The 11,925-nt window shown below is 41.0% G+C and overlaps 1 protein-coding gene and 1 pseudogene across 1 annotated transcript; both read right to left on the bottom strand.

The window, feature by feature from the left end:
- Window positions 1–5,919: 5,919 nt before the first annotated feature.
- On the bottom strand, window positions 5,920–6,540 carry LOC122046418 (histone H3.2). The gene has a single exon (XM_042607103.1). It carries the CDS (start codon window positions 6,476–6,478, stop codon window positions 6,068–6,070), a length of 411 nt encoding a protein of 136 aa, XP_042463037.1. The 5' UTR covers window positions 6,479–6,540; the 3' UTR covers window positions 5,920–6,067.
- An 882-nt stretch (window positions 6,541–7,422) lies between these two features.
- On the bottom strand, window positions 7,423–8,100 carry LOC122046417 (annotated as a pseudogene).
- Window positions 8,101–11,925: the final 3,825 nt, after the last annotated feature.

The raw sequence follows: 11,925 nt of genomic DNA, 5'->3' as shown, positions 1-11,925 counted from the left end.
ATGGGAAGATAAGGAAACTTACTCATGCTGTAGGGCAGATCGGCGGGGATAGAAGACAAGCCGAATATATGCATTACTCCCGGAAGGAGCATCTCGTCAATATGATAGCGCTGACCGACTAGCCGTTCGGCTGCATGGAGATAGTCCGCGTCACCTCTAAACTTGCCGAGCTCCGGTTGGGGGCATAGCCGTCTGCCACTTGGTGCGGAAAGTCGGCCGCTCGGGAAAACGTATATAGAAAAAATGCTCCTTCCAATGTTTGTTGGAGCTCGGCATATGATCAAAAAGCACGAAGCCTATCCTAGACTGGAAAACAAAGGTACCCCACTCGGCTTGCTTGGGATAGTAAAAGTAATGGAATATTTTTGAGTCCAAGGGGATGTTGTTCAGCTTGAACAAAACTATCACTCCGCTCAGCAGCCTAATAGAGTTGGGAACTACCTGGCCGAGCGGAATGCGGAAATAGTTGCAGACTTCTAAGAAAAATTTGTGAGGTGGAAAACGCAGTCCGGCCAGAAATTGGTCTCGGAAGAAAAGCACTGTGCCGGACGGCGATGCATGAGGCCGATCGGCTGGTGTGGCTAACACTATTTGGTGGTCGGTCGGCAGGTCATAAGTCCGGACGAGACGCAAGGCGTCTTCCTCATCGAAACGGCTCTCCATGGTCGTGTACCATAGACCTGGAGCTCCGCCAGTCGACTGTGAAGTGCTAGTCATGGTCAAGGGACGAGAATATAGGATGCCGAGGGAAGGGGTGAGCAAAGAAGGGAGAAGAAGCCGATTGAAGGAAACGGGTAACAAAAAGAAGAAAGCGCTGGGAAAAGGCCTTACAAACAAAGAAGATGATCGACGAAGGGCCGAGGTTTGCCGAAGAGTTGAGGGGCGAGGTTGCCAGAAGAGAATACGAGCAGAGAAGCGCCGGAGAAGAGTGAAGCAGCGAGGCGGCGGCGGAAGCGGAGCCGCAAGCTTTATATGGCCGCCCGGAAGCAACCTCCACCGTCCGATCCAGGTCGTCGATATCGAGGTTGTCATCGGATCGTCCGTTTCAAACGGCGGCTGTCCCATCGGAAGTGACGTAACCGCCATACTCTGACAAATGTACGGTCGCCACGTGTCAGCCGGGTGCTAGCCGCATTTAATGAGCTCCCCTTACCTCGCGCAGAGCTCGTGATGGGTAGTATGGGAGAACAACGGACATCGATTCCCAGAAAATACAAGGCATGGACAAAGTATCGCCGGACAGACAGATATCGCCGCACGGATGAGCATCTTTATGCCTGGCCGAGCGGCCTAAGGCAATGATCATTGTTCGACAGATCGGCAGTCCAGTCAGTCGGACTTTGCCTCCTTCGACTAGACTCGAGAGGAAGGCAAGTGATCCGGCGGTAAAAATCCGGAACCCCATAAGGAGTCAACGCTGAGGGGAGGTCAAAGGGTCCAGTGGCTCGCCGGAAAAGGGCGAGCCGACCGGACTCAGAAGAAAGGGAAATCTGATAGTAAAAGGCACCCTGGTAGGGACCAGGGGTCCGACGCTCAAATAAAGCAGTGCGTAATAACCGAGCGGAAGGAGGTGCCGCCCGGACGGCGCAAAGAATCAAGGCCGCCGGACGGCGTTCATCGCCCGCCGGCAGGCCGGGCACCCCAGTCAGACGGTGGGTAAAAGACGGGGACATCTTCTGACAGCCGTCAAGTCGTATGGCTGTGCCATACTTCTAGTCTGACAACGGGTGGTCCTGCCGTCCCATCAAAGAACATGCTCGGACTGTGGCAGCATGGTGTCAGGTAAGCTCTCTGACAAGTGCATACCGTGGTATGGGTTGCTGACACGTACGCACCTCGGTGGGCGTGCATCGGTTCCTTCTCCGTCTTATATAAAGAGGCTATTACTTCGCCAAAGGTACGCAAAATATGAATTTGGCAGCCACTTTCTCCAACACTTACCTGACTTGAGCGTCGGAGGACCGTCGCCGGGACACCCCTCCCGGCTCGGTTTTGTTGCAGGTTCGCCGGAGCACTCGAGGATCCATCAGAGAGCGCCACGTGCCCAGCATCCGCTGACTCTTGATTCGGACAGGATCAACATATAACATAACTTTTCATTATATAATTCTATTTGTACATAACGACAGAAATTATTACATGACTCAAAAACTAGATGAGCTAACACTGTTCGTACATAACAACAGTAAACAGAACACTAATAAACTAGATAGGTCAGCACTACTCCCACTAGGACAAATACTAGTGCAGCAGCCAATATTATTCCTATTAACCTGGACTCATTTGGGATAATCTCAGATGGGGCAGCTTCAGGATTCTCTATCAAATCCATTTCTGGATCTTCCTCGAACATTTCCTGGTCCTCTTCAGACTCTTCAGGCTCTTCTTCACCCATATGGTGAAGCAGTTCCTCACACAGTTCTGAATATGTGACGCGTCCTTCATGACGTCCCCATACATAGTCTGCTATTATCCTAGGATACTATGCCAATGATTGCATTAATGCCCAAATCCTATAACTGTCTAGGATTGAAAATTCTTCTTGCTCAAGTTTCCAAAATAGTCTATCAAGCCGTCTAACATGTCTGCCAACTCCATAAGCAGACTTATACTCTATCTCCTGAATCTCCTCTCGGAGCTAGTTTCGCCGCATTTCGCGACGAGTCAATGTGGTAATAGTCCGTGCCATCTGAAAAATTGAATTTAAACAAGTTAGTACAAAACCGACTAACCAGTACAAAACCAGTTTAATTCAATTCATATAGGCATAATACCATCATTATAAATTAAGAAAAATAAATCTTCTTGATTTTCAGGAGTTTAAGTCGACTGACCCATTGGACCGATCAATCAGGAGTCCGGATCTTAAGCTTAGTCTATTGTCCTTTTTAAAACTAATTTAATTGAACAGAGATTTCTGACCTATGTTCTGCTATTGTTTAAGCTCATTTGAGTCAATCTCAAACTTATTGATCAAACTTAGGTTCGTATGATTCATCCAATGCCCATTGAATTAAGTCTGACCCAGTAGAACAAATCTAATCTTTTTTATCAAATCTAACACAACAGAACCAATCTGGTCATATTTGATCAACCCAACTTCTGTAATCAAGATCACCCCAATTAATTCAATAATAATCCGATCAAGTTAAACCAACAAATAATTTGAACCAGTTTTAGGTATCATTGAATCAAGCTGGTCTGCTTAAATCAACTAATAATTTAAACTAGATCTGGGTTTGATTGGACAAGTTGGTATGGTTCCATTTGCAGTAAATTGAACCATAACTTAATTAAATATTTATTTATTAATTAATAAATACATTTCCTTATATATTTAATTAATTAATTAATATATTTAATTAAATTTTATGCACTGTTCATGCACGTGAAGAAGAAAAAAAAAAATTAAAACATGCATGCATTTTATTTACACGTGTTTTTTTTATCACTGTGCTTCGTCAAAGCCACTGTGCATCTCCTTTTTTCAATCGATTCATGAATCGATCGAAGAACTCTGTGTAATTTTGAATCGATTGAATAATCGATTCAATTGATGAACAATATTCACTATTCATATTCTTCTTCATGACATAAGAAGAAAAAATACGAGAGTGATCTCCGCATCGATTTTCATGCATTCAAAACTATGCTCTGATATCATTGTTGATCTTTTTGAGAGCATGAAACAAAAAATGAAACGAAAGCGGTAATCACTCACAGTGATTTCCCGAAGAAATCGCAACTGAAGACGTCGGTCGACGAAGAGGTTGCCGCTGTCAGAAGCACGATCACGAGGCAACCGGAAAGTACTTCAAAGTTCACGAGACAAATCCCAACCTCTGGACGTTCACCTTTGCTCGCTGATCACCTCACACTTCGCTGCGCTCCTCTTTGATCATCTTTCAAAACCTCTGCACCCTCTTCCTCTTCTCAAAGGCTTGGACGTACCTTTATAAGAAGACTAAGAAAGACGAAGGGGAAAGGATGCCCCTTCGTCTCCTTGACGTTTGCAGCAGTTTGCAGCAATAAGAGAGAAGAAAGGACTCCGTTTCCTTTCGTCTCTTGTAACGCCCAACAATAATTTTCATCTGCAAATGGTCCTAAGTTGCCTAGGGTTAAGGTTAATTAATCTAATCTAATTAATCATTTTTTTTTTTTGCAATAATTATGAGCAAGCATTGCATGCTCCTTTGTGAAACCACTCCTATCATTTGTCTCGCAAATGAGAAATTACTAAGTTAATGTTTGTATTATCAGATTAATTGTTGATGGACGGAGAGTTAATATGTTAAAGGGTAATTCGATTTATGAATCTTTCATTACGAGGTTCCGAAAAAAAAATCTATTGTACACCACCTTATTCTACTTTTAAAAAAAACTATTTTAAATTATATATTAATCTATAAATAAATTATTTTTTTCATTAATAAAAGTCTTGCCTTTTGTATTATAAGGATATAATCATAATTTACAAAATTGATATGCGGATCGCATACTACAATCCAAAAATAATAAATCAATCCAGGATAGATTGAAATCGGATTTTGCAATAGAATTGGAAAAGGATCATTGCAATTGTACCAAATTTATGAGATCGGCATGACATTAAGTTATAAACTAAGTTATAAACAATTCTAAACACTCTAAAACCAATAACAGCATCTTCATTGGCGGGCAACGACAATAGAGTGGTCCTCGTCGGCAAGCAACTAAAGCGAAAGGGGGCATGCAAGCATTCACAAGGAGACACTAGTTTCTTACAACCAAAATCTGACAATCAACGGAGGCTATTCTTCGACTACTAACAATCAGGAAGAGAGATAGGCTTCAACCAACTGCTAACAATGGCAAGTGAGGGTAGCAACAATCGAGAGCGCACAAATAAGAGGAGCAACAGCACGAACACAAATGAGAAGAGCAACAACGAGCACACAAATGAGGAGAGCGGTGAGCAACAAGCATGTAAGTGAGGAGAAGTAAATTTTAAATTTTTAATTGAAATCTTAATTAATTAAAATATGGATAAATTTATTTTAAATTTTAAAAATCATAAATAAAATATAATGATTTATTATATATTTTTAACCTATTATTATAATTAATATCATTAATAATAATAATATTAATATTTATTATTTTTATTATTTTAATTTATTAAATCCATTTGATCATTCTATTAAATACTAAATTAAATTTTAAAATTTTTTTGATAAGATGAATTGTATTATACTACAATCAATCTCAATCTAACAATTTTAATTCCAAATTAATTCTACATAAAATCACAATCCGACAAACAATGAACATAATATTAATATTAAAAAAATAAATGGTTATAATTTAGAAGATAATGAGTTAATAAATCAATTATTTAAAGTTATATTTTAATCCATAAATAAATAATTTATTAACAAAAATGAAACAAAATTTATCTGTCTTCTTTACTTTCTCAACTTTTTCCTATTACTATTATGTAATTAGACAAAACTATTTACATTTTTTTTATTATAACGTCGTGCCAGACAAGAAAAAAAAACTACAGAAACAATTTAAAATCTAACTTGGGATGTTGATCCGTGCTAAATATATCAACTGAATTAACTAACAAGGATCAGTTTGGGATTAATAAAACCTAACTTGTCGCCATTTTATTTATTTTTGCACAGTAGAAGCTTCGACGAAACTCACACATGAAACCTTCTCCAATAAGATATTATTTTGTAGACATCGTCTATTCAATTCTGATATACTTAAAAGATCACACTCACACAGTAATAATTGAGAAAGTTTAAGGCGTGAAAACGGTTGTTCAGATCAAATGAAAGGATTCAATAGACTATTTTTGTAGAATAATTCAAAAAAAAAAAATATCAAACGAAGCATTACTAAAAGTTTAGAACAGCCGCAACAACCAGCTAGAAACGAAGTAATAAAACTCTAGATTTATAAACTATTAGAATTACATATTAATAAGTCAAAGAAAAGCAACACGTAATGTTAAGAAAAATCCATCGAGCCTTCGGGAAAAGCCTAGAGAAGACAACATCGAACAGAGAAATCGCACTCAAGCCCTCTCACCGCGGATACGACGAGCAAGCTGGATGTCCTTGGGCATGATGGTGACCCGCTTGGCGTGGATAGCGCACAGATTGGTGTCTTCGAAGAGGCCGACGAGGTACGCTTCGGCCGCCTCCTGGAGCGCCGCCACGGCCGAGCTCTGGAACCGGAGGTCGGTCTTGAAGTCCTGCGCGATCTCACGAACGAGCCGCTGGAAGGGCAGCTTGCGGATGAGCAGCTCGGTGCTCTTCTGGTACTTTCGGATCTCCCTGAGCGCCACCGTCCCCGGGCGGAAACGATGGGGCTTCTTCACGCCGCCAGTCGCCGGCGCCGACTTCCTCGCCGCTTTTGTCGCCAGCTGCTTCCTGGGGGCCTTGCCGCCGGTAGACTTGCGAGCCGTCTGCTTTGTCCTCGCCATCGCTTGCCTAGCCGACGAGGAATCCACGAACCAAGGGCGAATTGAGGGATGGAGAGCAGGTACGGAGAGGCAAAGCCGCGAAGGGGGCGTTAAATAGAGGGGAAAAAAGGCGGGACTGGAATCACGAATTCGAAGGTTTCGAGATTTTAGGCGCTGTGTTCGTCGGATTAGATAATCTCGAACGGTTAGGATGAGTTTAGTGGATGGCGATCCGTGGGGTTCCCGCTGATTGGTTGTTCTTCATAAATTTGTATAAACCCATAAATCATTGTTTAAAAAAAAATTTGAAATACATATTCTAGGTTTTCTTTTATTTGTTAAAATATTTTATATAATTTTTAAAATTATATCAGTGATCTTAAATAAATAACAATTTTATTTTTTAAATTTATTTTGCGCTATTTTTATTGTTTTAAAATAATTTTGAACCGACTGTTTTGCCTTCGTCGCTTCGCCTTGGCTCAATCTATCGTTGTTCGGTCGGCGCCGCAAATCGCCGGCGACCTAAATTTGCCGTGGAGATCGGAGCGAGAGAAGAAGGGAGGACTTGTTCCGTAGGTGAGTTCGGCTTCCCAATATCGGTTTTTGTCTCGTGGACTTGGGTTGGATCCGTGTATCTTCTGATTTTGGGTGAAAGGTATGATTTTGTTGGATTGGCTGAGGAGGATCGAGAACTGAGATTGGAGGACTGTGGTTTCTTCTTTTGATTCCTCATCCGTTTAATCTACCTCCTGAATCCTCATAGAAAGTGAGGACAAACGGCAGTTTGGAACCTCTGGTAGTATATTAGGGGATTTTGATCTCGACTTGGCTTTTGGAATTCCTAGCATCTGAGGTTTGTGCGAGACCAGAGTTTGGATTTGTGGAAGCTGACTAGAAATGAAGAGGAGGATTAATTCCCTTCGTCCCCAAGAAAGGACTGGTCGACCGGACTGATGAAGTTTGTAAGCGTTCTAGTTATTTTGATGGCGACTTCGACTCACGGTCTCATCGACGATGAACTTGAGAGAGGAACTGCCTGAAGCTCCATTCCCAGAAAATTTGTCTCCACCGGCGGTGGCGCGGTCGAAGCCGCACCGGCACCGCGGGCACTCCTCGAAGTTGGCGACGGGGAAGGTGGCGGAGAGAGGGCCGACGTAGAAGTTGAGCGCGGCGTCGCTCCGGGCGACGCTGCCGATGCGAAACCAGGCGAAGAGGACCTTGACGCTGACCCCCTTCAGGTCGGTCAGCGCCCCGGCGTCCACCTCCCGGTGATCTTGCTGTCGTACTTGAGCAGGTACCCGCCGTCCACCTTGAATTCGCAATTGCTGGCCAGGAACACCGTGAAGCTACCGTCGCCCTTCAGCTCGTAGCTCCGCACGCCCTCCGGCAGGATTCCCTTGGGGAAATCGAACTTCTCCAGCATCTCGTAGGCAGAGGGTCGCTCGCCGGCGGAGGAGAGGGTTACGGCGGAGGAGAGTAGGAGGAGGAGGCAAGATCGGATTTTGAAGGTAGGCATTGCCGAAAGATAGGATTTTGAGATGTTTTCGTGAAGATTGTCTCGCGAGGAGTCGAATCGGGTGATGATTTTGATCGGGAGAAAGATTTGGATTTTGATGATGCGTCAGATATCGACAAGTCAATGAGGTTAATTAAATTATTATTTTTATTATTATTTTTATTTTTATTTTTTAGGAGACAATTTGAAGCCTCCTGAGGCACTCTGCAATGGTAAGTGTGAGGATTTGAATGTCACATTCGACATTTTTTAACGTCCATGGAGTTAACCCACTCATGATGTTAGGTATCATGCTAGGACTCACATGCTCTTTTGAAGGAAAATAATATTAAAAATAAACAGTGAGTTTACAAATTATCAAGTCCATAAGGATTCAGAAAAGGAAATTAATTTTAAATAGTAGAATTTTGTCATATTATTATCATCAGTCACACCATTTGTTTTTAATCCAAATGCATACCTTACAAGCAATAATGGCAGCTTGCATTTTCATTTATCTACTCTATGCCAACCACAATTTAGCAAAAATAGTTTACTTCTAAGGGTGGCAAAAGATGATATGACAATTTTATGAGTTTCATTTTTAATAAAACTTATTAAACATGATTAACTTCAACTATAGCATAAATGCTCTATGTTTTAGCTTCATAACGTAATAATATGATAGGTTAAGACTTGTTTAAACATGAATTTAGTGATAGATTGACATCCAAAGTTTTAATATTTATTTGATAATATATTTAATGGAGTCTAATTAAGTCAAGGTTGATCGAATGACTAGCAAAGGTGAGAAATATACTGAGTGATTAATAAATATAAGTAGGTCAAGATGACTTGATTCTTGATAAGAGAAAAACTCTAGAGAGGGGGGGGACCCTAGATAAAGAGGAAAATCTTGATGGGAGGGGGGAGGTAACCCTAGGTACTAGTAAGTGAAGTCAAGTGGAAAAAATCCTAGAGTGAGAAAACCCTAGGTCTTGTTGAGTAAAGCAAGGTGGTGAAAACTCTAGTGAGAGGTAACTTTAAATAACGAGAAATCTTGGAGTAAAATGGCTGATGCAGACGAAGAAAGAAGAGGAAGAAATCAACATGGTTGTATCTCTTATTATAAATTCTCTTCATTAATAATTCCCATCACCAAAAGAAGGGAAATTTAGGCATCAAAACCCATTGCACACATGAGAGACCACCAACACACATGATGCAGAGGAACAGCTTAAAACTTACATAAATGACTCAGCATTGGAAAAGCTAAAAGCTAATTTCAAAAAGGATTTTTAAAAAACGCATGTAATCATCAGCAATAAGCACAGCGCAGCCATAATTACAAGGTCGCTTCAACAGAAAGCATAATTCAGCTATTACTTAACCATCCCATCCATGTTCAAAATGCAATCGAATGCTTTAGTAAAAGTGTAAATTATCATTTCAAGACTTTTACTTCTTAGGATGCAATCTAAAATAAGATTAACCTGGCCAATAATGAGCCCCAAGGATGTAACCAATATCAACATACAGGATGTTGAGTTCCTTGCTGTATCTTGGAAATATAATTAATACCGCTGCAATTCAATATCAAGAAAGGGTGAGAGGTCTGGTGTACAGTTGGATATGATTCAGTAAAAGTGGATTTGCTGATGGCACTGAAATGGATCGTAAATAAAGCAGAAGACACTATTGACAAAGACTGAGTGCATCAGTCAGTAACATGGCGTCTTCTCGTGACTGCATTGCTTGCCAGACCTTGAAATCTTCACCAAAATAGCCTTGTTCCTTCCAATACTTTAAACATACCATGCTAAATGACCCTTGCTCATTGCCAGAAGGGTCAGTGTAATGCCATATTTTATCCTTCATTCCGAATAGGAGACTTACTGGTATCTGGTTAGTTGAGTTAGAGTTCGGAACTTCTCCACCTTTGGTTTCAACTACTTGACCGCTGCTTGTTGAATTAACATGTTGCGTAATATCTTTTGACGTTTGATTTTCTACAACAAATCCAGTAAATTGAGATTGATGAACAAAAGCATTTCAAGTTTCTCTGGAAAAAAAATGTCAAGTTTTAAATCAAAAGTTCCATCAATTACACAACCAAATCAATTTATTCATTGTACAAGAGAAATTGAAAGTTCAAAAGGAAAAAAAATGCTTAAAGTGTATTTCCTACAAAAAAATATAAGAGTGGCCAACTTAAGAGTGCAAGTAGTACTTATACTTTTCTCCCTTCTTCTCTGACTTTGCCGAGTAGTCCCCTCTTGTGAGAAGATATGGAATTGACGTGCGTAGATTGTATATGTTTTTAGACATTATTTGATGTACATTCACATGCACTTGTTTACAATTTACGTTCTCACATCCTTTTCTATCATTTATCAGCATGATTACTCTATTTTATTTGGAGATATGCTCTTTCTTTGTTTTTCACGATAGAAAGTGGTTTGGAGACATTTTGGAGCGAAAACACGCTTTGAAAGGCAAATTTAGCAAGGCACACGACCATGTCGTGCCCAGAGGCACAACCGTGTCTCACCAAGGTCTTTCGAAGCTCCCAAGTGAATTCCACGCAGGCAGGCACAACCATGTCTCCTCTAACGAACAATACATGGCAGGGCCATGCCTCTTACTGTTGCATCTTACAAGGTAGCTATGCCTTTTAGACACAGCCATGCCTCATATGGCCGATGGGGTAGGCTGTGCCAATGTGGCATGACCTTGCTTTGTGTTTTTGCCAAAGGGGACTTCTCCCCTTTTCTAAGGGAAGGAGGGTTCTTTCCTCACGAAAGACCCAAGAGGGATAGATCTGACACTATCACTGTCAAGAATTGACAATTCGAAGCCAGAAATATGCATCCCATCTATCTCCAGAGCAAGGATCTCAACGACAACGGACTTCCACATTGGGCTAAGTTTCCTTTTCCATTTTGTAGATCGAGTTGATACTTGCCTATTTTTCATGTCTATGATGTTCTTTCCTTTGTTCATGGAGTAGATCTCCATACTCTAAGATGTAGGGAATAATTGTAGCGCATTTCTTGATGTAAACACTATGTATTTGAATATCGCTTGTTCTATGACATGTCTGTGCCTTGTCTGTGTTTGATTGAATGTGTATGTAGGAATCTATTACTTGTATGTGTCGTTTAATTGAACCATTGTATAGATTGATCGTCGCGTAGGGGAGATGCCCGAGATAGTATGACCGGGGGTCCTCATGTGACAGTTGGTTCCCTTAACAACCAAACATCTCGAACATCGCCTTGAAATTGTGGATAATTCTCTACAAGGGATTATCTAATCATGTTTAATGGGTTCTCCCAATCCTGTGTTAGAAAATAATCAGTGTAATATAGAGAGTATGACTGATGTGAGGGTTGGTTCCCTTAACAATCAGGCTCTTCATGTTACCTCTTCTACTTAATGGCACTAGATGCCAATGGGAGAAGCACTCTAGCGCATCTACACCGGTATCTAGTTAGGATCCCTACAAAGCACAGACATCGAGGGTAAGAGATAAACAATTCATAGTGCATCAACTAGTGTTACAATGAAACCGAAACCCTAGTTGAGCATTCCCTTCACCCCTAGAACTCTTGGACCTCTCCTCCCCCTTTTCTTTCTCTATCCTTCCTTGGAATAGAAACCAAAACCTACTCAGCCACACTAGTGCTTAACCATGGTCCCTGTGGATTCGATAACTCTTTATTACTGGCGAAGCAACTATGCACTTGTGGGAATCAACTCTATGCTTTTTTCCTTTTGCTACTAATGTCATGCCTTTCTAATTGGGCTTTTACAATAGAGAAGCTTCACCTATTCGATTGATTGACAGAGGTGAACAGAAGGGAGGAATAATGAGTTTAAAAGAAGACAGCTCATTATAGAAAAAAGTGTTTTAACAAGTGAATGGGACGAAGATTTTAATAAAGAGTTTGGCATAGTGTGCTCGTTT

This window comes from Zingiber officinale, chromosome 2B, assembly GCF_018446385.1.
Source record: "Zingiber officinale cultivar Zhangliang chromosome 2B, Zo_v1.1, whole genome shotgun sequence".
NCBI lineage: Eukaryota > Viridiplantae > Streptophyta > Magnoliopsida > Zingiberales > Zingiberaceae > Zingiber > Zingiber officinale.
The sequence above is the reverse complement of the archived record's forward strand: the minus strand, read 5'-3'. Positions and strand labels throughout refer to the sequence as shown.